This window comes from Apodemus sylvaticus, chromosome 14 (assembly GCF_947179515.1).
Source record: "Apodemus sylvaticus chromosome 14, mApoSyl1.1, whole genome shotgun sequence".
NCBI lineage: Eukaryota > Metazoa > Chordata > Mammalia > Rodentia > Muridae > Apodemus > Apodemus sylvaticus.
The window spans coordinates 7,815,371-7,841,999 of record NC_067485.1 but is presented as its reverse complement, the minus strand read 5'-3'; the positions used below and the strand labels follow the sequence as shown (position 1 = coordinate 7,841,999).

At 49.1% G+C, this 26,629-nt stretch overlaps 1 protein-coding gene across 2 annotated transcripts in view; it reads right to left on the bottom strand.

Annotated features, from left to right (window-relative positions):
* Positions 1–112: 112 nt before the first annotated feature.
* The window catches only part of Golm1 (golgi membrane protein 1), a 40,235-nt gene continuing 13,718 nt past the window's right edge, over positions 113–26,629 (bottom strand). The window contains exons 4-10 of one of the 2 annotated variants that reach the window (XM_052157420.1): positions 13,813–13,867; positions 12,717–12,816; positions 8,790–8,919; positions 6,275–6,419; positions 4,782–5,012; positions 3,349–3,456; positions 113–2,427 (exon numbers count right to left, since the gene is read on the bottom strand). In XM_052157420.1, coding sequence (XP_052013380.1) covers positions 2,318–2,427; positions 3,349–3,456; positions 4,782–5,012; positions 6,275–6,419; positions 8,790–8,919; positions 12,717–12,816; positions 13,813–13,867 — 879 coding nt within the window. In that variant the 3' untranslated portion in view covers positions 113–2,317. The remainder of the gene's footprint in view (positions 2,428–3,348; positions 3,457–4,781; positions 5,013–6,274; positions 6,420–8,789; positions 8,920–12,716; positions 12,817–13,812; positions 13,868–26,629) is intronic. The other variant, XM_052157421.1, reaches the window with a different exon arrangement.

The following is a 26,629-nucleotide window of genomic DNA, read 5'->3' as shown; positions in this document are numbered from 1 at the left end:
ACCCCTGAGTCTACCACAGGGGCAAGCCTCAGTTACCCTCTGCAGTGTACTGTGTTTGAGGTCAGCCTTGGCTACGTGAGATTGTGTCTTAAACACCAAGCAACCCCAAAAATTGAAGTTTCAAAACATGAGATTTATTAAGAATTTAGATTCTGGTCAGATTACAGATTGATTTTGAGGTAAGGGCCTGTAGTCCTACATCACACTGCAGGGCCTGCTGCTGGCGCCAGCAGGTAGGAGTGAGTGCAGGCTGCCGAGCTTCCAGTCTTGTTTGAACATGGTGCGTCCCTTTGCTCCAGCTGAAGTCTCAAGTACACTGAGGCTCTGTTCTTGATCCACCAGCCAGAGCCCCCATCCTTGATTTGCTGCTCATTCCTCTGCTGGTCTCTTCACTGGTGCTGTGACAACTGTCTAAGCCTGTGGGGTTTCCCTTTTTTAGCAGTGTGAGCCACCCTGAAATTCAATCTGGCTTTGTGGTTTGGCCTAAGACTAGTACTAGTTCATTTGGCTTACAGCAAAAATGATCCTAAGATTTCAGTGACCTAACTCTAATGTGACACTGTTTGGTGGTGCTGAGGATGCAAGCCAGGGCCTCACACATACGAGGTAGACGCTTTCACAGAGCTATGCCCAACCCAATCCTGTGCCCCCTTCCATTTCCTAGAAACACTGAAGCATGCCTGACTGAACTTGATCAAGATACTAGTGAAGACTACTTCCTGGACAGTATGACCAAGGCTGTGAAGCATGGTGGTTAGGTGCCCTGGAATTGTAGGACCCGGAGGGCAGAATGTGGTCCTTAACCTATTTTACTTGTTAAAAAGGAAATCAACACAGCTTGTTAGCAATACCTATACTTTAAACAAGCACTAGAAAGTACAAAGGCCCCTTGAGCTTGGGACCTAGGAGTAGAAAAGGTGTATGGTACGAACAGTACATCTGAGACTCTGGCAAGTTAGTGAGAGTGTGAAGGAAAATGGCTTGTGACATTAGTGCCCATCTAAACACGGGGTTGTACGGCAGATCTGGGTGGCTTCGAGGTGAGAGACAACCCATGCCTGCCATGGGTGTGTAGATGTATGCTGAGGAAGAGGCACAGTGGGAGGGAACAGCTGGACCACCCGGGCATCCACGGCACTGCAAGAATCCACAGCCCACCCCATTAGGCTGCCCTATGCCTCTAGTGCTGCTGCTTCCTGTTTAACCAGCACTTCTGAGTCTGATCAAGCCTGTGAACTGTCCCATTCTTCAGAAAGATTGTTTCTAGAAGGAGTCCTCAGTGTGACTGCAGTCAATCTGCAATTGATTAGAACCTACTGATCAGAATCAAGGACTTACCACACATTACCATCAAGTCTTTCAGAGTTAACATTAACCTTGTGTGTTTTTCAAACAGTACATAAACCATGGGAAAAGAGAGTTCCTGTGTTGCTCTTGCCTTTGTAGGTATCCAGCCTGTAGCCTCCAGCAGTCAACCCTTCCTAGTACACCCCTGCCCATGCAGCCTTTGTCCAGAGCCCAATGCAGGCACTGCCTTTCCCGGTGAGATGAATGATTACTAGAAACTCTTTGCCCAGTCAAACACACACAGACCATAGGTGCTCACGTTGTGAGTAACTTCATAGTGTGCTGTACATCAAAAGGAGAAAGGAGGTTATTTAAACCAGTCTTTTAAAAGCAACAACTCTCACACTGGAGTCAGGGCCTTCCTTTCTTGCTCATCCTAGCTCGGAACTCATTCTAGCTCTAAGCTGGCTCAGAACTTATAGCAGCCTCCTGCCTCACCCTTCTGAATTCTGAGGTAAGCCAGGTGTTGTGGCTACCTTTTAATTAATGTATTTTTTGCACAGAACAGCTTTGTGTTAAGGCTTGTATAGAACTGACCAGCAGTGTTATGCTGACAAAGCTCTATGCCATTGACGGTGGAATCAAGTGTGTGCAGGAGTGATGGGCTGCTTAGTACCTGTGGACAGAAACTGGCAAGCAGCAGCTGAGAAGGGAGTGGCCGTGGCCAGCAGCTGCCCTCAGTCTACTCTGTCCTACACTGCAGGATGACGAGGTGCTGCTGCCTACACAGGACAACCTCTGTTCTTTTTGGTGTTGCCCTGCTCAAGAAATATCTGTTAATCAAGAAAGCTTGACCAATTTGACATCTCTTGTAGACACTTTAAAAGTACCTCCAAACTGTCTGAGATGGTCCCATTTTTTTCTTTGCTAAAATGTAGTGATTAAACCCCACAGTAATCACTGGCCGATGTTCGGTTCACTTGGTACATTTCACAGTCGAGTCACGGGTGAGTCTCCGTAGGATCGCTCTTCAGGCTTGCTGAGGAATATGAACGCCTACTGGATTTAGAATGTGGTTCTGCTCTTCACTTCCATCGGGTACATTTATGATGCCTCTCTTCAGAGCTGCAGCGTTAAGAACTAGAAGTGCAAAAAACATCATTTCAGCATTAGGCATGTTGGGGAAATAGTGTGGGCAGGCCGGGCTAACTTCATGGCAGGACCTGCAGTTGTCAAAAAGACTACTTCACCTTCCACAGCAGCACTGCCGCTTGGAATTGAGAGAGCAAAAGCAGCCCGGGGTACAGCTAACCACAGGACAAAGCTGAGTGGTGAGCTACCCCCCCCCCCCCCATGCTGTGTGCTCCTGGAAAGGACAGCACTAATCCTGAACAAGTGCGCCAGCAAGACCGGACACGACGCATCTAGCAGAGCATGCTTACAATTCACTGTGCTTTACGTTCTAAAGGAACTGAAGAACGTGACCAGAAGTTAGGCGCTGTGTAGCACGCACAAATCAACTGGAAAACCGTGAAGAAAACTAGCACTCAGAGCTGCAGCACCATAGAAAGCAAGAAGCTAACCTTCAAAAAGTTGATGGGTCCAAGAGCAGATGCATAAAATCCACAAAGAAACGTGTGGGTTGGATGACACTGACTACTGGACGCAGCCCAGAAGGGCAGAGTGCAGCCCTTTCTAGGTCAGCACAGTGCTGCTGCTGTGTGCTCAGGGAGTCAGAGACATCCTGCCTGAGCCCTCGGAGGCTCAGCAGAAAAGTACTTCAAAGGCATCAACAGAGAATCTAATGACTGTACCAACATCTAGTGTGGGATGACTGGAGCACCCTGGGCATCTTGCTGGAAACACCCTAAATCACTAAAAGCAAGCCCTGTGATTTCTGGGGCATCTTTGTTCTAAACCTGCTCACCACTGCCCCACGTTGCAGATCTTCTAAAGAACACAGTTTCCCTGAACTGACAACTACTTACAATGCTATTATCAATACAAATTAAAAGGGAAAAAAAAAGGAAGGTGGCCACTCGCATACTCCACTGTTCTTACCATTTATATTTCTGTCATTCCCTGCCAGGGCTGCCTGCTTCTCCCTCTCAGACTCTGCTTCATTTTCATCCAGGTCATATTCCTCTCCGACGTTCTGCTGGCCTCTGCCTGTGAAACCAGCACACCACACAAACAGCCTCATTTTATTCTTGATGTCACCAGTATAGGCTGTCACCTAACCCGTACCTCTGTTGGCACACCCACTCCCAATGCCAATGCCAATGGAGAGTACCGAGAAACGCGCCCTTCAACACCGAGGCTATAAAATTCAGCTCTGTTGACTGAACCCTAGCACACAAAAGCTAGGCTTAATTTTTAACATACACACACACACACACACACAGAGAGAGAGAGAGAGAGAGAGAGAGAGAGAGAGAATCCTAAATAAGCCATGATTCAGTCTGAAAATGAAGAAACTAAATTTTGAGAGGTCAATCGAAATTAAGGAAGAGCACTACTGTTTGAGGAAATAGGCTAATGGTGGGAAATGGCGAGCGGTGGCTTCTCAGAATGACCCCAAGAGAGGGAAGTGGTGACCACCTCACCTCCATTTCACGTACAGAATTAGAGTATTCACAACCATGTTTTGCTCTGCAGAAAAGAACAAGGAAAAATCACAGAATGAAGGCAAGACCGCAGGATTCTCCCAAACATCTGAAGTGTGTGTATATGGGGAGACCTGGAAAATCTACTCTGCTTCCACTCTGATGCAGAAGCAGCACAGCGCAGTTTTGTTTATACTCCAGGTGATTGCTAATGCATGTGGAAGCAGGTACGCCACACAGGCCTGGGAGCCCATGCCTACGTTTCGCCTATATACACTATATATACACTTCATGTCCAGTAGTCAGACACTTGAGTGCCTCCAGAGTGGAGTCCCCTCGGGAGCACGGTTCTGAGCAGTCCCACTCTGTGTGAGGCTGGTAAGATGCACCCTTGTCTAAAACAACCGATGACACTGTTCCAAGACAGACGGAAAGAGACATGTTTCCTCAGCTCTGTTATTGGATCCGGCCAGGAACATGGGGCCGTGAGTGCTCCTGGCCCAAGGGATGGAAAGTCCCTACGTCTTTAAGGCAACCGAACACACACAAGGTTCTTAGCTGAACCCACTCTTTCTAAAGGAGGGAGGGGAAGGTGGAACTCACAAGTCACTGTTCCTCAGATGCAATCATTCATCCATCCTGTCTTCCTTCAGTACGTCAGGACATAAGCAGATGGAACTAGGTGCCTGCCCGCCTGCTCACCCACCTGCCCGGAAGCAGCATTTAACCTGCCAATCTCCCATCTCAGCGTACATTCACCCTGGAAGTCAGTCCCACTGACGTGAACATTGTTCTCTTGATAATGAACAAGTAAAGGAGTGAACAAGGCCACCTGATGAAACTGAAGACATGCTAACAAGCTGGAGCTGGGGACCCAAAGCCACCCACCTTCCTCTGCAGCGCGTGGCTGCTCCTGTCCATCACGGATGACAAGCTGCTCTCGCTCAGGGTTCTGGGAATCCTCGGGCCTGGCCAACAGGGCCACTGGCGCCTGTGTGTGCTGATCAAGTTTCTCGGCTCTCACACGTGCGCCATCCACCGCCGCCTGCCCTTGGACAGATGCCTTCGTCGGCTGCAGACCATGCTCCTCACTGACAACCTGAATCTCATTGGTTTCCTCTGCGCACAGAACATAGGTATGACTCCAAGAGCATTCTTTATTGGGGGTCTTGGGGGGGGGGTGCCATTTTGTTTTGTTTTGTTTTGTGATTTTTTTTTCCATGACAGGGTTTCTCTATGTATCCCTGGTGGCTTCCCAGGAACTTGCTTTGTATACCAGGCTGGCCTTGAACTCAAAGATTCTCCTGCTTCTGCCTCCACAGTGAGTGCTGGGATTAAAAGCCACCATGCCTGGCTGCAGGACCATTTTAACTAAAACAAAAATAAAATGACTAAGCTTGGAATACACACCTATCATCCTGTCACTTAAGAGACAGGAAGGTCAGTTCAAAGGTCAGCTTTGGCTATATAGTTTGAGGCCAGCCTGGGAGACTGCCTCAGACAAAACAGAAAGAAAAAAATGGTAACATGAACTGCAAAGAACGCCTGCAGGATACCTGTAATCTCAGGATTTAGGGGATGAAGGCAGCAAAATCAATTCAAGGCCTTAGCTACACAGTGAGTTCGAGGTCAACCAGGGCTACACAAGAGCTTATCTCCAAAAGCAAAACAAAAGAGAAGTGTCACCCCTGGATACCTAACATCACCAGAAAGAATGGCTATGGGGTGATTCCATACTTCAGGATAGCTGGGAACGTGTGTTTTGATCTCCACTACAGACCAGAGGCTTTGGGGCTGCAGGTCATCTTCAGATTAAACAACAGGAAAGTGCCCGGTGTGGTGCTGAATGGCTTTGATCCTAGCACTCATTAAAGACAGGGAGATTTTAGTGAGTTTGAGGCCAGCTTGGTCTACATAGAGAGTTCCACGACAGTCAGAGGTACACTGTAGAGAGATCCTTGTCTCAAGACTAAACAAAGCCCAACAAACAAAAAAATCAGAAAATCACATGGATTTGGGTATCCTGACACCCCCGAGGGCAGAGCGCTAGGCCCTCAGTCATTTCAAGCTATGGGAGCCCAAGGCACACTGGCCACTGAGGACCTGTCTCTGTCTTTCAGTCCCACAGTACCCCTGGTTTATTTAAGGCACCCTAGATTAAGGCACCTTCTATACCTGTAAGTACACAGCTGATGAGGACAAGCTGTTCGTAAGACAGTAGAAGCCTGTAGCCTCTATTCCAGGGCCCCAAGAGAAAGTGCACCAACCAGACACCCACCTTCTCTGCTGCTCCAGCCACAGTTGGCCCTCAGCGTCTGTACCGCCCAAGACCATACACTGCTGTGTGATTTTGGAGAATATAAACCGATGTCTCCACTTACCATTGTGTACGTGAGCCTTCAAACCCCACCCCTCTGAATTGGGGGCTGGTATCTGGGACTTGTTTCTGGGCATGTCCCCATTCTCTTGTGACATCTGTTCTTTTGATGGGACTACTTCCTGAAGCCTGGGCTGAGGCTTGAGGGCCTGTAGATGAAACAAGCAAAGGACTTAAGAGTAGCTCATGGGACCCTCATTAGTAAGTAAGCAGGCTTCGTTCTTGCTTTTCACTCTAGCAGATTTCAATTTTATCTCTAAACCTGGGAAACTGTCCCTCCTCCTGGACTTGTGGGTAAGTCCAGGTCCTACAGAAAGTAAGTCAGGGGAAATGTAACTATTCAACAAACCAACTTACCCAGCCAAGTATACACAGCACTCAGCCTGGCACTGCACACGCCCGCCCTACCCATGCAGCCTTACGTGTGTTCTGTACCACGCAAAATACCTTCTCCTGCTACATGGAATGGTACAAATGTATGGAAATTAACACATTCCAAGATGACTGAACAGTGATGTCCCTTCCCCTTGGGAAGCTAACTGAGGTGAAGGAAGGAGACTATCCAACTTCAGTCCATTTCTGCCATCAGGAAAGATCATAGAATGAAGACCGCAGGATTCTCCCAAATGTCTGAAGTGTATGTATATAGGGAGGCAGGGAACTTAATCCAAAACACAGGCTAAGACCTACTTTTAGCCCTCAAGAATTACATCTCCCCTCTGTCACACCTTACCAACCAATGATAGCTTATTTACAACAGTTCCTTTTACCCACGATATCCTACCTCATGGCCAAGAAAAAGGCATCCTATGAGGCAAAAACCAATCTGGAGATATAAAGAAGACCAGCCACAGTGACAGCAAACTTACCAGGCCATAGATGCAGAACAGGAAGCCCCAATATGTGAAGTAAATATGAAAAAAAAAAAAATAGAAAATGAGACAGAGAGAAATGCCGAGAAAAAGATTCTGTATATATATAAAGCTTTTTGTGTGCTTGTGTGTAAACTAGCTATGGAGGAGGGACAGTTTCCCAAGTTTAGAGATAAAATTGAAATCTACTAGAGTGAAAAGCAAGAACGAAGTCTGCAAACAATGGAAAAGAATCCCAAGGACGTGGGACAGCTACAGAGAAGACCCCATGCGGCCTCCCTGGATGCCTCATGTTTAGGAGGGTGGCCATGTATGGCAGCCCTCGTCTTAAGACAACTTCAGAGATCAGACCTGAATAAGACAAAAGTCAAGAAATGTCTAGCTAATCAAGATTTAAGAATCCCTGGGGGCTGGGGGAGATGGCTCAGTGGTTAAGAGCACTGACTGCTCTTCCAGAGGTCATGAATTCAAGTGCCAGCAACCACATGGGGGCTCACAACCATCTGTAATGGGATCTGACGCCCTCTTCTGGTGTGTCTGAAGACAGCTACAGTGTATTCATATATACATAAAATAATTCTTTAAAAAAATCCTCCAAATTCATGTCAAACACTAAACTACAGATTGTGGGAGTTCACAGAGCATCAAGCAGGATAAAACTATCATTTCAAACCATAGGAAAATTAAAATTCCTGAGAAAGCAAAAGGAAAATATCTGCCTCACAAGGGATGTTCAACTGCATCTTAGCAAATTTACCCTAGGAACCCTGCCATGTCTGCTCTTCTATTACAGTAAATTTGAACAAGGAATTGGAGGCAGAAAGAGAACTGGGAAATCTGTAAATGAGTGCAGAGTAAGATCCAAACTTTTATATGATACATGGGTTAAAGTAAAAGTCTCAAATTTAAAAATAATTTGATCACTCTTTAATCCCAGCAGTTGGGAGGCAGAGGCAAATGGATCTCTGAGTTTGACGCCAGCCTGGTCTACATAGTGAGTTCCAGGATAGACAGAACTATATAGTAAGACTCTGCCTCAAAAAGTTAAAATATAAATAAATAAAAAAAAGTCATTGTAGATATGAATGAGAATGCTGGCATGTATAGGCTGCAGTAAAAGCAATGCTGTTTAAAACGATATTTGTAGCACTAATGTATACATAAGAAAGGAAGATCTGTATCCAAGAATCAAGACTTCAGAAACTATGGAACAAATTAGCCAATTAAATCCAATGTCAAAGTAAGTAGAAGATATGAATTAGCTTATAACTTAATTAAAATGAAAAAAAAACACAACAGAAAAGCCAGTGAAAGCAAAAACTCATTCTTTGAAAAGATAATGTTCTAATTATCAGAAGACAGTGGGACTATTCTTACGGGCTCTGCACTGACCAGGCTGACCTTGGCCACAGCGTTTAACATTGTGACCCGAGTTTGCTCAAGCCAGACAGCATCAACTTCTTCCACAGGGGCGGAGACTTAAAGGACAGTACTCTGAGCTTGGGGCCAGCATACAAGACTGGGTGTGGGCATCCCAGCACCAGGCTTTGCTCTGTTGTACCACAGGGAACCAAACCTACAGGACAAACTGGTAAGGAGAGGGGTGAGCACCTCCTGACCACCCAGGCCCTCGCAGCCCCAAGTCACCTGCTGGTGTTGGCCGTTTGTGCCACCCACATCTCTGGAAGCCAACGCTTCTTTTTGCTTTCTGGTGACCTCTTCTATCCGCTCTTCACACTGTTCCTTCACCTCTTTCATCTGATTGATACACTGGCTCCTGGTGAAGGCAAATGGAAGGACATGTGGATGTCCCAAGCACTCACTCCTGATCCCATGCCCACAGTCCAGTGCAGCAGGAGACAGAACAGCCCTTTCCCACCCAGGTCATGGTCAAAGAGAACTACAAGGGCAAGTGTCCATCTGCGCGTATTCGATGACAGGAAACCTGCTGGTAACCACACTTCAGACTTGTTACATTTCGTTAAACAACCCCTCCCCCTTCTCTCTATATCAAAAAAACACTGGCTACCCATACAAGTTCCTAAAACCCTGGAGATTTCCTGGTGTTCAGAGCATCTTCATCCATGACCTTTTTGGACCAGACATGTAAGTGATGTTGATAAGATGGCTCATGGGGTGCGGTGCTGGGGTGCTGAACCTTTCAGGGTAGGGGTTGAAATACTCAGCTCCACCATCTAGAGGAGCTGAAAGAGCCTGGAGATGGGCCTCGAGCATATGGTCAATGATGTCATCAAACATTACCTACAAAACCTCAGCTACCACCTCTGCGCCTGGAGCTTTGACAGCTTCTTAGCTGGTAAAAATACAGAATCATGGATCCCCTGACTCCATGGGAAAGGTAAGTTCTGCCTCCTGGACCTTGCCTTATAACTGCTGGTGGCTGTTCACCCATGACACCCTTTGCAATGAAACTATGATAGGAAAGAGAGCTGTCCTTGGTTCTGTGAGTGGCTATGGTGGATTACCAAAGAGTATGTCAGATAGCCCTGAATTTGTAAACTATCTAGTGTGTGGCTGGCTGGGAGATACTCAGGACTTGTGACTGACCTAGAGCAGTCTTAACAACTTGAGTCCTTAAACCTGTAGCATGTAAATGAACTCTGGGCAGCATCGAGGCTGACTGGAGGACACCTAGCTGACAAAGACCTTCAACTGAGAAGTACTGCAGGCTTGCACCCCCTTCCACCTGGCATGGAAGAGCAGTCCATCACAGGGAAGAGGCAGAGCGGAAACCACTTGCTTAGAAAATGGGGAAACTAAGAGGTGCTCTGCTGCCTGCTATAGCTAGGGCCACAAGACAGACTCCAGTTTCCAGAAGACTGCAGGGCCCTCACTGGGCAGCCTTGCCTGAGCTGGGAGCATTTTGGAACCTCAGTCCGTAACTTAAGAGCATATTCTTTGGCAGCACAAAGCATCACCGGATCACAACATTCCACACACAGAAGGCAATCATATGATAATGGGAAACAGATAAGGAATAAGCAAAAACTTCACTGAAAAACTTGCCAGGGTCAGTCAAGCTACAGGTGGTGAGCAAAGAGACTTAGCGATGTAAAGAATGACAGCAGGCCACCTCCTACTCCAGAACCTTTATGCCTAACAAAGAGGAACTTCCACCTGCACTTAAGCAGACTAGTTTTGTTTTGTTTTTGTTTTTCTCAGACAGGGTTTCTCTGTGTAGACCTGGCTGTCCTGGAACTCACTCTGTAGACCAGGCTGACCTCGAACTCAGAAATCCACCTGCCTCTGCATGCCTTTAATCCCAGCACTTGGGAGGCAGAGGCTCCCACAGCCAGGGCTACACAGAGAAACCCTGTCTCAAAAAAAAAAAAAAAAAAAAGGACAGCAATCTCTAGCCTCCATCAGTCTCTGGGCATTCCTTCCAAGAGCCTCCTCCTGCATCCGCAGCAGGGTCCTTAAACACAACAACCAGTGAGGCAGACACTGTTAGCCAGAAAGACCTGCCATCGAAGCTACTCACCTCTTAGAAACAAGTGTCTCCATGGAAGCAGTTGGGAGGTGGGAGAAAGACCCTGAGTCCCAGTCTGAGCGACACAAACTTGAGGCTAGTTTGGGCTACACAGGAAAACCCATTTCAAAATGAAACAACCCGGGCAGGCTCATAGCCACAGCCTGTGCTAAGACACAGACTTCTCCCTTAGCCATGGCTCACTTCCGATAGGGTGAAATCTTGGGTCAACACCAAGTGAGGGCATTGAACGGGGGTGATGGGGAGTGTGGGCTGCAATGGGCTTTTAGAGAGTGTAAGACTAGGGCATTTGACACTAATCTATCTGTATGCAATGTTTCGACTTCACTAGCTCAGTTTCCAAGGCACACTGTGAATGTTTGGGGATAGAAGCAAATTGGTTGTGGGACGCTATCTTGGCAGTGTGAACATTTGACAGTGTCTCAGTCTCTGTTCACTGGATTCCAGTAGCTCTCTCCCTCAAGTCTGAGTAAAATGTTTCTAGATACTGCCCAGTTTCTGAAGGGACAGGCACGAGGTCAGCACAGTTTCACTGTCCATCGATTGTGTCTCCTGATGCCGTGGTTATAGTCACAACAGCAAGGGTTATACAATACATAACAACGTCTCCACCCCGAGAAAAGCCAGGGCAGGTGAGACTGCAGCCACCTCAGTGTTCATACAGAACCCTGCTCACTGGTGCAGCGCTCAGTGCCGTCCAGTTACTGCGCAGCACATGAATGTGCCCAGAGGTCATGCTCTCCGTAGTGTTGGGCTTTGTAGTAGTCTGGAAGAAATAAGGCAAGTGGCTGGTGTTTCCAAAGGATATGGGGATGCTGTGGAGACACTGGGAGGCTGGTCTGTGTGAGGCAACTAACTATTCCCAGCCAATAGGGACCGCACAGCACCCAGGGACTTAGGAAGCGCTGTATAGTGATCCCAGCACTTGGGGAGGAGAAAGATCAGGAGTTCCAGCCAGTCTGAGCTATATAAACTTGAAGCTACCCGGACCCATTTCAAAATGAAACAAAAATCAAGGAATTTAGCAATGTACATCTAATGACAAGCTAAACCTATGCTGTCTTTATAAAAGCCCAAGTATCTTTTAAACGATGAAACACCTTGTAGCTATACAAATTTGGTGTGTATGAGGCAAGTACATGAGAAAATACGAACAAGCAAGTGGCTACAGTCCTGCAGAGCAGGACTAGAAGTCAGCGTGGGAAAGGGCAGTGGTACCAGGGCTGGGCTGGGAGTCCACAGGCTTCCCCTGATCACTGTTCTCTAAACCGGTGGAAAACTAAACAGAAGACAGCTGTAGCTCCACCCTGCAATCTGTCCTTTACTGTCTTCCCAGTGGGCAAGGCTTACCTTTTAAAGTTTCATTGTTCAATTAAACTCCTCCACTCTCGCTGTAAAATGTGGAAAATTCTCCAGGCAATGAGCTACCTGCCACACTGACATCCAGCAATAGCCTACCAATATCTTGCCACAATATTCTAGGCATTATTTTTAGCTCATGCTTGACATTAAGAAAAATCCTTATTTTTATGTGTATGTGTGTGTACCTGAGTGTATGCATGTGCACCATGTGTGTGTGGAAGCCCACAGAGGTCTGAAGAGGGTGTCAGGTCACTGGGAAATGGAGTCACAGACCTTCGTCAGCTGCTATGTGGATTCTGAGAATGGACACTGGTGGGGCAGCCAGTGCTCTTAACCGCTGAGCCGCACCCCCAGTTCACACCTGACGTCTTTAAAGTGTTCAGATTGCCAACTGTGCTTCAGTTTATGATACATAAATGTTATGGTATAGCAACAAGCAGTGTCCTGCTGAGGGAGACCTGCTTGTGTGTGTATGTGTGCACACACACGCACGTCTGTGTTTCCATGTGAGCATATGTGTGCATGTACACAAATGTACCTTTACTACTTTGTAAGATGAACCCTGCTGGCTTATACATACATAAGGTATAATCAGATAGGACACTGCGTTCTAAAGGACCTGAGTCCCAGAGGTTGAAGTCCCTTCTCACATGCTTCCACATGACAATGTATCATCCACCTCCCCCCTAGGCCCCACTCACAGGTCATAGGAGAACTTCTCCAGGCTGGTCTGGTTCTTCTGGAACTGGAAGATGTCCTGCTGCAGCCTGCCGTAACTCTTCTGCAGCGCCTTCAACTGGTCTAAGCCAAAAGGACAAGTCACCTCACCAGACTCTGTGCAGCTATCATGCCACTCAGACACTCAAGAATCTACTCTGGTGGCGGCAGTGCATGCCTTTAGTCCTAGCACTCAGGAGGCGGAGGCAGCCCCTGTGATTTTGAAGCTATAGCCTGATCTACAGAGCGAGTTTCAGGACAGCAAAGGCTACACAGAGAAACTCTGTCTCAAAAAACAAAACAAACAAAAAAACCACAACAGAACCACAAGCCAGCACAAATGACACAGAAGGCAGCGGGAGAGGAAGAGGAAGAGGGCAGCCCCACCCTGCTAGCACACCACCAATATCAGAAACTCTCCCACAGAAGCCTGCACCCCGATCCTATTAAAAATGTCTGTTAGAACTTATTTTAATTACTGTTTTTTTATTTGTGTGTATGCTTGTACCACCATGTGTAGAGATCAAAGGTCAACTTGTGGGAGTCAGTCTCTCCTTGTACTGTGTGGATTTTGGGATCAATCTCAGGTCATCAGGTTTAGCAGCAAATGCCTTGTCCTGCTGTGACATCTCACCAGACTCAATGTGTGCCTTACACACACAGCGTGAAGAAAACTCTATACAAAGTTTGAAATAAGCTTGTACCTTCTGACCTTGGCCTGAGGTCAGGCGTGGGACTTTCCACAAGTTGGCACCCAGATTTTTGGAGTATTGAGTACTATTCCCCCAATTTCATCACTTATTTGCTGGTGGGGACTGAACCGAAGGTCTTGCAAACACTACACAAGTGTCCCACCCTCAGCACACCCATCCCAGTATTTCTTAAAGATCCATAAACCAAAGGGCTGAATTACATCCATCGTAACTTGCAGTGTACACAGTAATATTTTAAAAGGACAGGTGGGTAAAGAATACATTAATGATGCTCAATAACTTCTAACACAAGATGGCCGTGGTAGAGCCACCTGAGACCCTTGCAGGGTCGGACAGCTGCTGGGCTGGAGAGTGCGATGGGGCTCACCTTGCAGGTCTCGAATGAGCTTCTCCCCTGCGGTGATGTTATTCACTAAAATCGCCTGCAAGGAAGACAAACTTGGAATCAGACAGCTCCTCGGGGTGACTCAGCCTCCAGGGCATGTGTCAGAGGAGGGCTCGGCGTCTAGCCAGCAGCAGGGCACACTCTTCCGCTGTACTCTCCTTCCATAGTGAAGGAGGTGCTTTCCGGCCACTCCGGAAGGAGTAATCAAACGGGTGCCCCAATCCCAGTTCCCAGACATCCTTCCCTGCCAGGTGTAGCTTTTTCCTTTTCCAAGTCACAGACTCACTCAGCAGCAAGCTCCTGCCACTGCCCCTGCGCCCCTGACACGAGGCAGGGAGAGGGCAGCATGCAGTGAGGACTCTGGGTCTGACAATCCTGGCTACTCGCACCTGCAGCTACTCACTTGCCCTTTGTAACAGCATTAGGAGCTGGACAGGCCATCATCCCTTGGCAAGAGACAGGCACCTAGGCCTAAGGGACAGCTTGTTCCAGTGATTCAATAGCAAAAGGGCTAAAGAAGAAACAGACAAATACTACCATAGCAGACACACTCCAGAGAGCAGGCTCTCAGCAGCTGTCCTGCAAGTGGCCTGAGCAAGACAAGTTTTATGAGCTACACCCGAGATACTTAATTTTAGGCATTAGTGTGACAGGATTAAGGAGTCCCTAGAGACACGTTAATGTGCTTCTGAGTATTTATCTTGCAACCCAGCAGGATCTGTATCCTTATTATATCTTATTATATCTTATGAGAATAAGACCCACCCACTTTGAGGGTACCATCCAGTGAGCTTGGTGCTGTGGAGACCATGGGACGTGGGGCATGCTCCTGTGTCACAGCTGAGTCTAGAGCTCCGGCCTGTCTGCTCTTCGGGATAGCACAGAGCTTGCAGGACGAAGAGCCGGAAGCTGAGCTGCAAGAGTAGACTGACTCTCAGGGGCCACACCCGGTCTAGATTCACACTCACCCCCCAAACACTCCACCTCTGCCACAGCCCCCCAAAACCAAAGTGGGTCGGTCACTGAATGCATGTTCCCAAAGAAACAAGAATGTTGTAGTGGGACCAGCTGGTCAGTGGTGACAAAATTCTGTGATTAAGCAAATTCGCAGAAAGGCGAGCAGTGCTGAATAGTTTACATGAAGAGGTTGCTGGAGTTTCAGTGTGACCCTGGTAGCTGTGCCTATAAAGCAACATTGTTGCCATCTGTTACTTAAGGAAGGAATGTTGTCTGAGAAGCCTCTAGGGGTTTCACCAGGTGCCAACATCCTAGCAGTTATTTAACAAAGTAGACCGTAAACAGGTCAATGATTGGCATAACCCCCTGCTACAATCTAGAGTCACAACACACAAGGTTTCCCAGGAAACCTGGAGAAAAGGCCTCAGGAGCAGAACCCCCCACTTCTCCCAGGACTCAGGAGACAAAATGAGGATTCCCCCCTCCAGCTATTCCATCAAGCCTCCGCACAAAGATGACAGTCCACCTGGGACTCTCGGCTTCCTCTTCTCCCAGAAAACTCTGAGGCTAGGTGTGCTTCTGTCTCATCAGCCTGTCTCCCCTGAGAGGAGAGTTATCTTTCATGATGAATTGTGCAGTGCTTTCTGTCACTGTGACCCTGGATCGGGTTTCAGAAGTTGCAGCCAGTCCATTATTATGGTAAGGAGCATGGAGAAGCAGTCCACAGCATGGTGACCAGACCAGACACAAGGAGGAGGAGGCAGGGACCAGGTGGTCCTGAGGACCTGCCTCGTCACACAACTTTTCTTGGGAAGACAGGAGCAAGCTGGTCACTTCCAGCAGTCACAACACAAGCCTAGTTTGGTGACCTATTCACTTTTACTGGGGGGCGGTGGAGAGGGTGATAGCGACTTGGGTGAGGGGCAACTTACAGGAACATGGCCAACAGAAACTGTTGTATCCATGGAAACCTCCTCCACACCAGGAAAGCTCCTTGCTCACCTTGAAGGCAGCTCCACTAAAGACTCCTCCCTCACAGTTCCCTCCTGGGGCGTAGCCTCACAAGGGTCAGTCTCCTGACCACTCTGAGCCTCCTGGCTTAGTCCTCAGTGGTGAGCATTCCTTTCCCCTCAGGAGGAGGTGGTTCCGTTGGAAGGAAACAGCGCTACGGATGCCCCCAGTGACCTGCCTCTACAACCGAAATAGCATGCCAGCTGGGGCAATCGCACAGGGCAGGAGCCTGTGGAGACAGGCCATAGTCAAACCACCCATGGAGCAGGAAAGGCCCTCCCCTCCTCCACAGCTACAGCCAAAGAGGTTCCTCATGGGGGTGTTGGCCAGAACCAGCGCTGCCTACTAATCCACCCTCCCCGCATGCTCCTTAAACTGAAAACCTCTGGCCTTCATGACCACACCACACCTTTACCTCTATACAGCTACTCTAAACACCAAGGAGCTGAACTCTGGCTCTGCTGAGAGGTGGGGAGACAGACAACTGGAAAAGCATGGTGATCCTCTGACAAATGGTCCTCTCTCTCCAGGATCTCCTTCAAGCAGTGTGGCCCAGGCAAACAAGCACCAAGGGCGTGGCAATAAGCCATCTACACTCCAGCCTCAGGCAGCAAAGAAAGGCACTCAGCTTCGAGTCACGAGTCACGCTGGCTGAGCTCTGCCTCCAACATGCCAAGGGCAAAGGGAAGCAGCAGAAGCTCAGCACCAGCAAGGGAGTAAACACCCAGGGCATACGGCTGAGGAAACACCCAGTGCACACAGCTGACCACACAACCAAAGGAGCTCCAGAGCATCCTGGGCCTGTCAAGGATGGCGATACCCGTCCACCTCCACAGCTAGGCTGAGCAGAAGGCCCAGCTCACTGGAGGCTCAGGGAAAGAACTCTTCATGCACCCCAGGATCTTCTCTGCAGACTAAGGGCTGTAAGAAGGCCCCAACCCCAAGGTAAGGGGGAACCCTGTGGAAAGTGAGCCATGAGCCAAAAAGACTGCTGGGAACCAAGACTCCCCAGGAAAGGGACTGTGAGGTGCTGATGAGAGGAGAGGGGGGGGGAGGGAGAGAGGGATGGGGGATGGGGGGTGGATGCATGCACGCATGGATGGAGGGAGGGATGGAAGGAAGGAGAAATGGAGGGAGGGAGGGAGGCAATGTGGTGATGGCAGTTTTCTGGGGGTTGCAAAGTCCATTCCCTGGCAGAAAAGTTAAATGGCTGAGAGAGAGAGACTAAGTCTCAGAGACAGGAAAAGTGAAAGCTTCATACATTTAGGACAAGAGAGGCCTAAAAGTCTGCTGAACAGATGACTGGCTTGGGTGTTTATAGGGGGCCCTGGAGCCACCCCTTTCCCTTACTGGTCCTGTTTTTTTTTTTCTTTAAAGATTTATTCATCTTTATTTATATGAGTACACTGCAGCTGTCTTCAGACGCACACACCAGAAGAGTGTATCGGATCCCATTACAGATGGCTGTGAGCCACCATGTGGTTGCTGGGAATTGAACTCAGGACCTCTGGAAGAGCAGTTGGTACTCTTAACTGCTGAGCCATCTCTCCAGACCAGTTGTCCGGTTTACATACCTGCCCCGGTGCCTTCCTGATGTTTTTCCTTGCAATGTCCTCTGAAGAAAAGAAGCTACCATCTCAGGGTTCCTGACTTGGCTTTCCTGGTCCACCTGTGGACCTCTTAGATGTCCCAATCCCCATCCCCCACCCTGTCCCATCAGAAGAAAGAAAAGGGGGATCAGCTGCCACAAATGCCTCTACAGGTGACTTGGGTCAAAGAAAATTCCCAGGGGGCCCCAAACAAGCCAGGCGTGGAGGACCCAGAACTTTCACTGATGCCTCATTTTTAAGTGAACTGAAATCAAACCACAGCCCGCCTCTGCCTTTGCCCCTGAAGCAATGCAAGCTCCTGTGACACACCCAGCACCTTTCAAGGCGGCCCTCAGCTCCTCCCCACTGCCCCTGCAGTGCTAGGCACTGCTCAAGGCCACCGCTCTGGTGCTGAGGGGAGCTTGAGGGCCAGTTCTAGCACCCCAGCTCCATCCACAACAGCATGAGAGTCACTAAGTCAGGAAATCTCGTCTCTGTTTCTGAAGGAGGGCGTACTGGCACCAGGAAGTCTGAGCTCTGCCTGGCTTGCTTTGGCTATCCAGAAGACAAGCCATCTGTGGGCTGGAGGCCTATGGTGGTAGGTTTTCAGCCTCAAGGGACTTCACGACTAAGATACAGATGACCGAAGAATCCCTGCACAGAGCCCCTGGGGTGGTGACATTGTGTTGTGCCAAAACGGGAATCTTGTCCGTATTTATTTCCTCTGCGGGATGTGGCACTTGTACTCAAGTGATCTGTGCCTGAGCTAATTACAGACAAACTGGTGACTATTCCCTGAGGACGTGCACAGAACTCTTCATCCCAGAGAGAGTACCAAGGGCAGACTAATTCATTTCCAAGTCTACAGTAGTTAGCCAGTGAGTTTAACCGAGTTACTTATGGTGTCAGGGATGAGGGCTGTGTGCAAGAGAACGGACAACTTAAGGGTGGCGTACCACCACAGAAGAGGCTCCCACCCTCCAGGAGCTGTTAACTTACCATGGACACAGCCTCAGGGAGGAGCTGCTGGGGAGCAGCCAGTGGGCCTCTTGCTTTTGTCAGTCAGTCAGTCAGTCAGTCAGTGGTAGTCAGCTCAATTAAAGAAGGTGTGGGTTTCAAGATGGCAGTTGCCACGCCCTGACTGGAGGTTGGAGTTTCATGGCCAACCAACAAACACTACTAAGGATCCCACTTGTGATGGTTAATACTGCCAGTCAAGGGCAGAGGAGCTGACATCACCTAAGAGACAAACCTCTGGGCACATCTGTGAGGAGCCTTCTCAATGGGGTAAGCTGAAATATCAAGGCCATCCCATGATGCACTGAGCTTTAACTGTGAGCCTGATGAGCATCTCCCCCCTCGGTCACAGTCTGAGAAAGGTGATGGATCCACCACAGGTTCCAAACTCTGAGAAACTGCAGACATCAACGCGCCAAAACCAAAGGGAAAATAGCATCAAGAGGAGGGTCGCTGGGGTGCTATCCTCCGCGCTTCCCATCAGATGCCCCCCTCGTGGTATCGGGTTAGGAACTGTAAGCATGTCACGTGGGACCCTGTGCTCCTTTCAGTAGGTATGGCCCCCACAGACTCAAGAGTTTGGTCCTCAGGAGTGGCACCATTAGGTGTGGCCTTGCTGAAGGAAGGGTGTCCCTAAAGGGTGGCCTTTGAGGTCTCAGAAGCTCAAGCCAGTTAATTTCCTGCTGCCTGCTGATCTCGATGTAGAACCCTGAGCTCCTTCTCCACACCTGCACCTCAGCCACGACGAAAATGGACTAAACCTCTGAAACTGTAAGCCAGCCACAGTTGAGTGTTTTCCTTTATAAGAGCTTCTGCGGTCAGCGTGTCTCTTCACAGCAATAAAACCATGTGACCAGCATGCCCAAGCTCATAGGTCTGAGGACAAGCACAGGGAAACCAGTGGGAGACAAAGGACAGCAGGTGACCAAAGACAATTACAGCTCTCGGGTCAGTCAGAGAGAACAAGCAGCACCCAAGTTCAAGGGTGAAGCCTTTCTTACAGTCGCTCCGCAGCACTGAGCAACGTGCACCCGAGGGAGCCGTCCTGCCCACAGCAATGTGAGCCTCCAGCTCTGGAAGTTAAATCTACTCCCTGCTTTATAAAGTGGCTACCTCAAACATACGTGTTTTGTCTGTCTGTCTGTCTGTTTTGAGACAGGATCTTTCTATATCACTGAGGCCAGCCTGGAACTTGATATGAAGATTAAGCTGGTTTCAGATTCGCAGAGATCCACCTGCCTCTGCCTCCTGGGTGTTTGGGATTAAAAGGCACACGGCAGCACACCCAGCCACAGGTATATTCTTAGAGCAAAAGAAAATGGACTAAGACCAGACAGTGGTGGCACACACCTTTAATCCCAGCACTTAGAGGAGGCAGAGGCAGGTGGATTTCTGAGTTCGAGGCCAGCCTGGTCTACAGAGTGAGTTCCAGGACAGCCAGGGCTACACAGAGAGACCCTGTACTAAGAGAAACCCTGGACTATGGCACAGTCCAACCCAGCGTAAGAGAACACACTTGTCTTGTTTGTTCAGCCACTAAGCAGCATAGCTAACGTCACACACTGCAAGGCACCGTCTTCCATGTGAAAGCCTTCCATGACATAACCAAAACCGCATTCAGGTCCTCAATCAAGCAGGCATCTGGGTGCTCTTCCGAGACAAGTGTGGCTGGGCCACCACAGAGAACTTCCCCAAGAGAAGAGGAGAACGAGTGCAGGGACGCTCAAAGAACACATACTCGGTGTCGCGCTGCCTTGTGGGTTGTCGATCAGGGCTAAATTACAAACCTGTCTGTGATTCTAAAGCAAATCTTCAGACTGAGAATTTCCAACCTAGTAAGACTGAAAGTCATCAAATCACCTGATACTTTCCCCCATATTGCAATGGCTTATACTAACCTGCTTCACTCTGCGACCCTCCTCTCCAAGATTCTCTCTCACAGAATCTACTGAACTCCCACCTAACTGCAAAGTGACGGCTTTTTACCTCAGGCACTTCAAAAACTTCCAGACAGGGGAGGGCACTCTTCTCCCCTGCTCCCCACCTGACTGGCCTAATTGACCTCAAGTCTGAATACGTCCAGCCATCCAAATCCCAGAGTACACGCTCATACTTCCTGGTTTAATGGCGCCCTCTGGGAATGGGCTCCTTTCTGCACCGCGACACTCCCCTCTGCTCAGGACAGCCACACTCCTATCCCAGGCTCTTCCAAGTGAGGTAAAAACAGAATGCTTCATGGCACAACAGCCCTCAGACCGTGCACGGCTGTCTGGTGGAGGATGCATGCTGTGGCGCTGCCTCAGTGTGTGTTTCAGGTACATTTTATCCAGCCTGCCTTCCTTCCTTCCTGCACACAAAGTCCAGGAGGCTCAATTCCACTTTACACAGTCATTCCTAGTTTTGATACCAGCAAGATGCATTCACGTGGGTAAGTGGTTCCCCCACAGAAGCAAATCTGTCTGGATCATGTTCTGGTCCTGTAAGTGACCCCAATAAAACGCACTGGTTCACCACGGTGGACTTGGGTGGTATCTACTTGGGTTTTTTTGCTGGTCCCCTGGCTGTGTCAAGAAGACAAGCTTTCAGACACCCCGGGAATAGCGTGACTCGGGGAGAAACGGGAAGCTGGCAGCACCTCGGTGCACCCTAGGCACTGTAAGTGAGGATCACCCAGCCAGAGGCGGGGTTTCCACCGCCCCACTGTGCCTGCTGTTACGGGGCTGGAATCAAAGCCAGGCTCCCCCAGCAGCTGTTCATCTGCGAGCCCCTCTTGCCCACAAAGCAAGGACTGGGGCCTCTGTGGCTTCTTCTCCATCCCCTCACATCCTCTGCTCAGTCCTTTCTTTCCCGGGAACTTTATTTCCATCACAAAGGAAATGCACTCTAAGGATTTTCTTTGTGCCCTGCAAGGCAAATTAACTCATACAAAAAAGTATAAGACACACAGCTGCCAGGAACCCGCCAAGCAGAGGATGCCACAGACACTGACAGCAGCTATCGCAGACTAAGGGTTGGCAAGCAAACCGTGAGCAAAATGGCAGGAAGATCTATCTACCTTTGTCCAGTGCTGCTCAGGAGCTGTCCCAGGATCTTCCCTGTCCAATTACATTAGTACAGAGAAGGTCTGTGATTGGACAGGGAAAAGGGGGCGGAGATAGGGTTGTAGACAGAGGGAGGGTCCCAGAGGGGAGGAGAACCCTGGCTTAGAACACAAACCAGCCTGGCAATTAGCAGCCACAAGCGGCTAAGTTTACACAAGGTTAGAAAGGTTAGGATAAAGCTTTTATCATTATTAATTGGCTCTAATATTATTGTATTGACATCTTGTAAACTGCGATATTATTTATACATAAATCTGATTGGTAAATTAAGCCTTAAGAGTCTTGATTCTACCGGGTAATTAGGTGATGAGAGGGCAGATCACGGGGTGTGTGTGGCATTGCGTGGTATAAGAGGAACTCAGGGTCCCCTGCCGGAGAGATGGCAGGCAGAGGGAGCCACCGAGTGAGATATACCTGGCAGGAGCCCTGTGGCCTGGTGTGAGCTCTGCAGCCCGTTCCGCTGCCGGTCGCCTTGCTGGCACGAGCTCGGGAACATGCTAGCTCTTATTTTTTCTTAATATTTCCTGCAACACGTAGCCAAGGATCTCCCAGCCTCTTCTTCCAGGTGGGCCACAGTAAATACCCTGACCCTGACCCAAGACCCCAGGACATCACCATTCAGCAATCAGCATTCTGACAGAAACAGAACGAACTCAACCAACCTTAGGAGTCAATGCAGAGCCGCACAAGTGAATATTGACAGGCTTCTGTCAGAGATTAAAACCCTAAGCTCCACTGCCTCTTACAGCTGTAGAAACACATTTTAAGCAAAGTGCAGGCTCATGCCTACAATCATGCCTACAATCCTAACACTCCAGAGGCTGACTGGAGGACCACATCCCAAGTCTAAAGATAAGTAATGAATAAAAACAAAGACAAACTTGTTTTATATGTACCCATATATGCACCTGTTCAAAAAAAAATAGAGAGTTGGAGATGATAGCTTATGCCTCTAATCTTTAGTACTTGGGAATCTGAGGCAGGAGGACTGCTGTAAGTTTAGGACCAGCCTGGGCCATATAGTAAGTTTCAGGTCAGACTACCTCCAGAACATGGGACTGCAGAGATGGTTAGCAGTGGAGAGAACTTGTTGTGCAAGTTCAGGTCCCAGCAGCCACGTGACAGATGGGAGGACTGCGTCAGCCTGCTGATCTTCAGCCTAGCTGACAAATCACAAGCCCAGAGCAGGAGAGACCCTGCTCTCAGGATAAGCAGAAGACAGCGACAGAGGTCACCCTAAGCCCTCCTGTGGCATCTGTTCCGTGCGCACACATACACACTCACACACACACACACACACACACACATGCACTATACTCACAGAGACAGACACACAACTAAGTACATTTTTTAAAATTTTTCCCTACAGTTCCATTTATTTGTTTGTTTGTTTGTTTACTTATTTATTTAATGTATGTGAGTACACCATTGCTCTCTTCAGACACGCCAGAAGAGTGCATCAGATCCCCATTACAGATGGTTGTGAGCCACCATGTGGTTGCTGGGAATTGAACTCAGGACCTCTGGAAGGGCAGTCAGTGCTCTTAACCACTGAGCCATCTCTCCAGCCCCCACATAAATACATTTTTTTTCAAGACAGGGCTTCTCTGTATAGCCCTGGCTGACCTGGAACTCAGAACTCTGCCTGCCTCTGCCTCCCAGAGTGCTGGGATTACAGGTGTGTGCCACCACCGCCCAGCATAAATACATTTTTAAGAAAAACTGAAACTCCACTAACTAATGAGGGCTGCTGACCCAGAGGGACAGGAAAGGACAAGTTCTCCAGGTTTAAGTCACTCCCTCTGTGGCCATTTTTGTTACGGTGGTAGATCCGGCAGACGTAGGCCTAAGGTCTTCCTCTTGGCACCTGGCCAGGGAAAGAAAGTCAGGCAGGTGTGTGGGAAAGATGAACAAGTCCTGACGTTAGAGCCACGTGAGCGCTTGCGTGGACGGGTGCGGCTAATGCACACACGCCGAGTGAGTCCTCAGATGACTGTCAGCAAAGCCTTTGGGAACTCTGGGCCACACAGGTACAGGAAAAACAAACTGCCCCATAAAGCATGCTGACCACCACTTCAAAGCAGCCTGAGACGTGGGGACAGACACCAGGGCGCACCTGCGTCCACTCCCCTGAGTCAAACGCAGAGCTCTGAATTCAGCACTGTCCTGAGTGGGCGGCCACGCACGGGCTGGAGGCTGTGCTGGTGCCTGGGCCTGAGATGTGGAGCGTGAGACAGCCCGACAACTTGTGAGATTAAAATTACTGTGATTGCCGAAGATTTTGTGTCCTTGCGGAAGACTGAGACAATAGAGTTTTATGTTTGAGAATAAAAGAAAGGCTTTGGGGAACTCCATATTTTAAAAAGATATGAATCTATAGCTGTCTAAAAGGCCTGAACCACACAGGCACTGCTTGAAACATTTACACCCATCAGCTTGATAGGTTTAAATGAACCAAGATGGTGGATCACTGTGGGGAATGGAGGCCCACTGTGGGGAATGGAGGCCCACTGTGGGGAATGGAAGCCCACTGTGGGGAATGGAGGCCCACTGTGGGGAATGGAGGCCCTCTGTGGGGAATGGAGGCCCTCTGTGGGGAATGGAGGCCCACTGTGGGGAATGGAGGCCCACTGTGGGGAATGGAGGCCCTCTGTGGGGAATGGAGGCCCACTGTGGGGAATGGAGGCCCACTGTGGGGAATGGAGGCCCACTGTGGGGAATAGCTGCCCACTGTGGGGAATGGAGGCCCACTGTGGGGAATGGAGGCCCACTGTGGGGAATGGAGGCCCACTGTGGGGAATGGAGGCCCTCTGTGGGGAATGGAGGCCCACTGTGGGGAATGGAGGCCCACTGTGGGGAATGGAGGCCCACTGTGGGGAATAGCTGCCCACTGTGGGGAATGGAGGCCCACTGTGGGGAATGGAGGCCCACTGTGGGGAATGGAGGCCCACTGTGGGGAATGGAGGCCCTCTGTGGGGAATGGAGGCCCACTGTGGGGAATGGAGGCCCACTGTGGGGAATGGAGGCCCTCTGTGGGGAATGGAGGCCCACTGTGGGGAATGGAGGCCCACTGTGGGGAATGGAGGCCCACTGTGGGGAATGGAGGCCCACTGTGGGGAATGGAGGCCTACTGTGGGTAACTAAGAAAATGAATTAACACAAGAATGCTGTGATATTACACAAGCAGCATGGGTTCTTTTAATATGGGTTCCTCAAAATGAATGATTCTTATGCAACAAAACTGTACCGTGGGATTTACTTTCTAAAGACCTGTCGCTGAACCTGGGTCCCAGCATGCTCAGCGGTCACTCTGCTGCTGGGACACATTCCCAGGCCCCTGCTGAAGTCTTTCTTACCTGAACTTACTTACGGGACAAGCAGTTCTAATCCAAAGAGCAATCATCTAAAACCTTAAAGAAGTGTTCTAAGCCGGGATTGCCCACACTGGCTTCAAACCCTGGGTTCAAGAGATCCTCAAGCCAAGCGGTGGTGGCACACACCTGTAATCCCAGCACTTGGGAGGCAGAGGCACGTGGATTTCTGAGTTCAAGGCCAGCCTGGTCTACAGAGTGAGTTCCAGGACAGCCAGGGCTATACAGAGAAATCCTGTCTGGAAAAAACCAAATCCAATAAAACAAAAACAAAAACAAAAAAAAAACAAATCCTCAGGTGCTGGGACAATAGGTGCTGGGACAATAGGCCACCAAGCCAAAGGCTGAGCTCTCGCCTTCCATAAACCCTGGAGTTTGAGGCTTTTAGTTTAGGGTGTTCAATTGAGAAAATCTATGCAAACATACATATACATAATTTAAACATTCAAGACTGGAAATGCTTGCAGTCTTGAGCATTTTAGAGAAGGGTTATTCAACCAGAAGTAGTCAAAGATCACAGAGTCTCTGGGACATGGCTCAAGTTCTCAAGACAGGGGAGCGGTGCTGGTCAGTGCCGGATAAAGGTCCTAGTTTGCTCTCAGAACATGGCCACCTATGTGAGTGGCGACAACGTGGGACAGATCATCCGTGAGGAGGGATTAGTGGAGGCTGTCAGTGACACTGGCCATCACAGACACGATTATCTCCCAACAAACTGTCCAGCCAGCCAGCTAGGAGTTGTCCCTCTCACCCTTCGCATTCCCTTACACCCCTCTGTGTGCTGACTTCTGCATGAACGCCACATCTCATTTGGGAAACGACTTCTGCATCTAAAAATTATTATCATGCAAATATTTGGGAGAATCTCATCTTCCTTCAAAACTGAATGGAGGTTACCTAGAACACAGGGTCATGGGCTTCCACTCACTCAGTGATCAAACCCTCGAGCCTCTTACTAAGTGTCAGCTAACACCATGAAAGACCCTAAACGGCCTGACACTATTTAGGAAACTATCAATGGTTTGAATATTGGGAATGGCACTATTTGGAGGTGTGGCCTTGTTGGAGTGGGCGTGGCACTGTAGGTGTGGGCTTTCTAGCTGCCTGGAAGTCAGTATTCTCCTAGCAGCCTTCAGATGAAGATGCAGAACTCTCAGCTCCTCCTGCACCATGCCTGCCTGGATGCTGCCCTCTTCCTGCTATGATGATGATAACTGACTGAACCTCTGAACCTGTGAGCCAGCCCAATTAAATGTTGTCCTTGATAAGAGTTGCCTTGGTCATGGTGTCTCTTCACAGCAGCAAAACCCTAACTAAGACAGGACTAAATAGTTCTACTTAGACAGGAACAGTGAGGAGAGAACAAAATATCAACAGGAACTAAAGGCCAACTGATGTGACGTTGAGGGGGCTTTGGGACCAACACAACAGCTCATAAAAATAGGTTTCATGGGGCTGGAGAACAGGCCCCATGGTTAGGAGCAGTCAGTGAGCGCTCTCAGATAAGACCTAGAGTTCTATTCCACAGTGGCCATGGAGGCTCAGAGTCATCTGAACCGCAACTCCAGGAGACCTGACTACTTCGTTAACACTGCGGGCGCCAGGCATGGAAGAGGACACATAGATGCGTGCAGGCAGGACACTCAGACAAACAGAACAAGACAAACCTTAGAAAAACAGGTTTTCCACATAACCCAGCAAGTCAGCAAGCATCTGGACTTCCCCTGTGTGTTCCGGGCTCCTGTAGCCATAA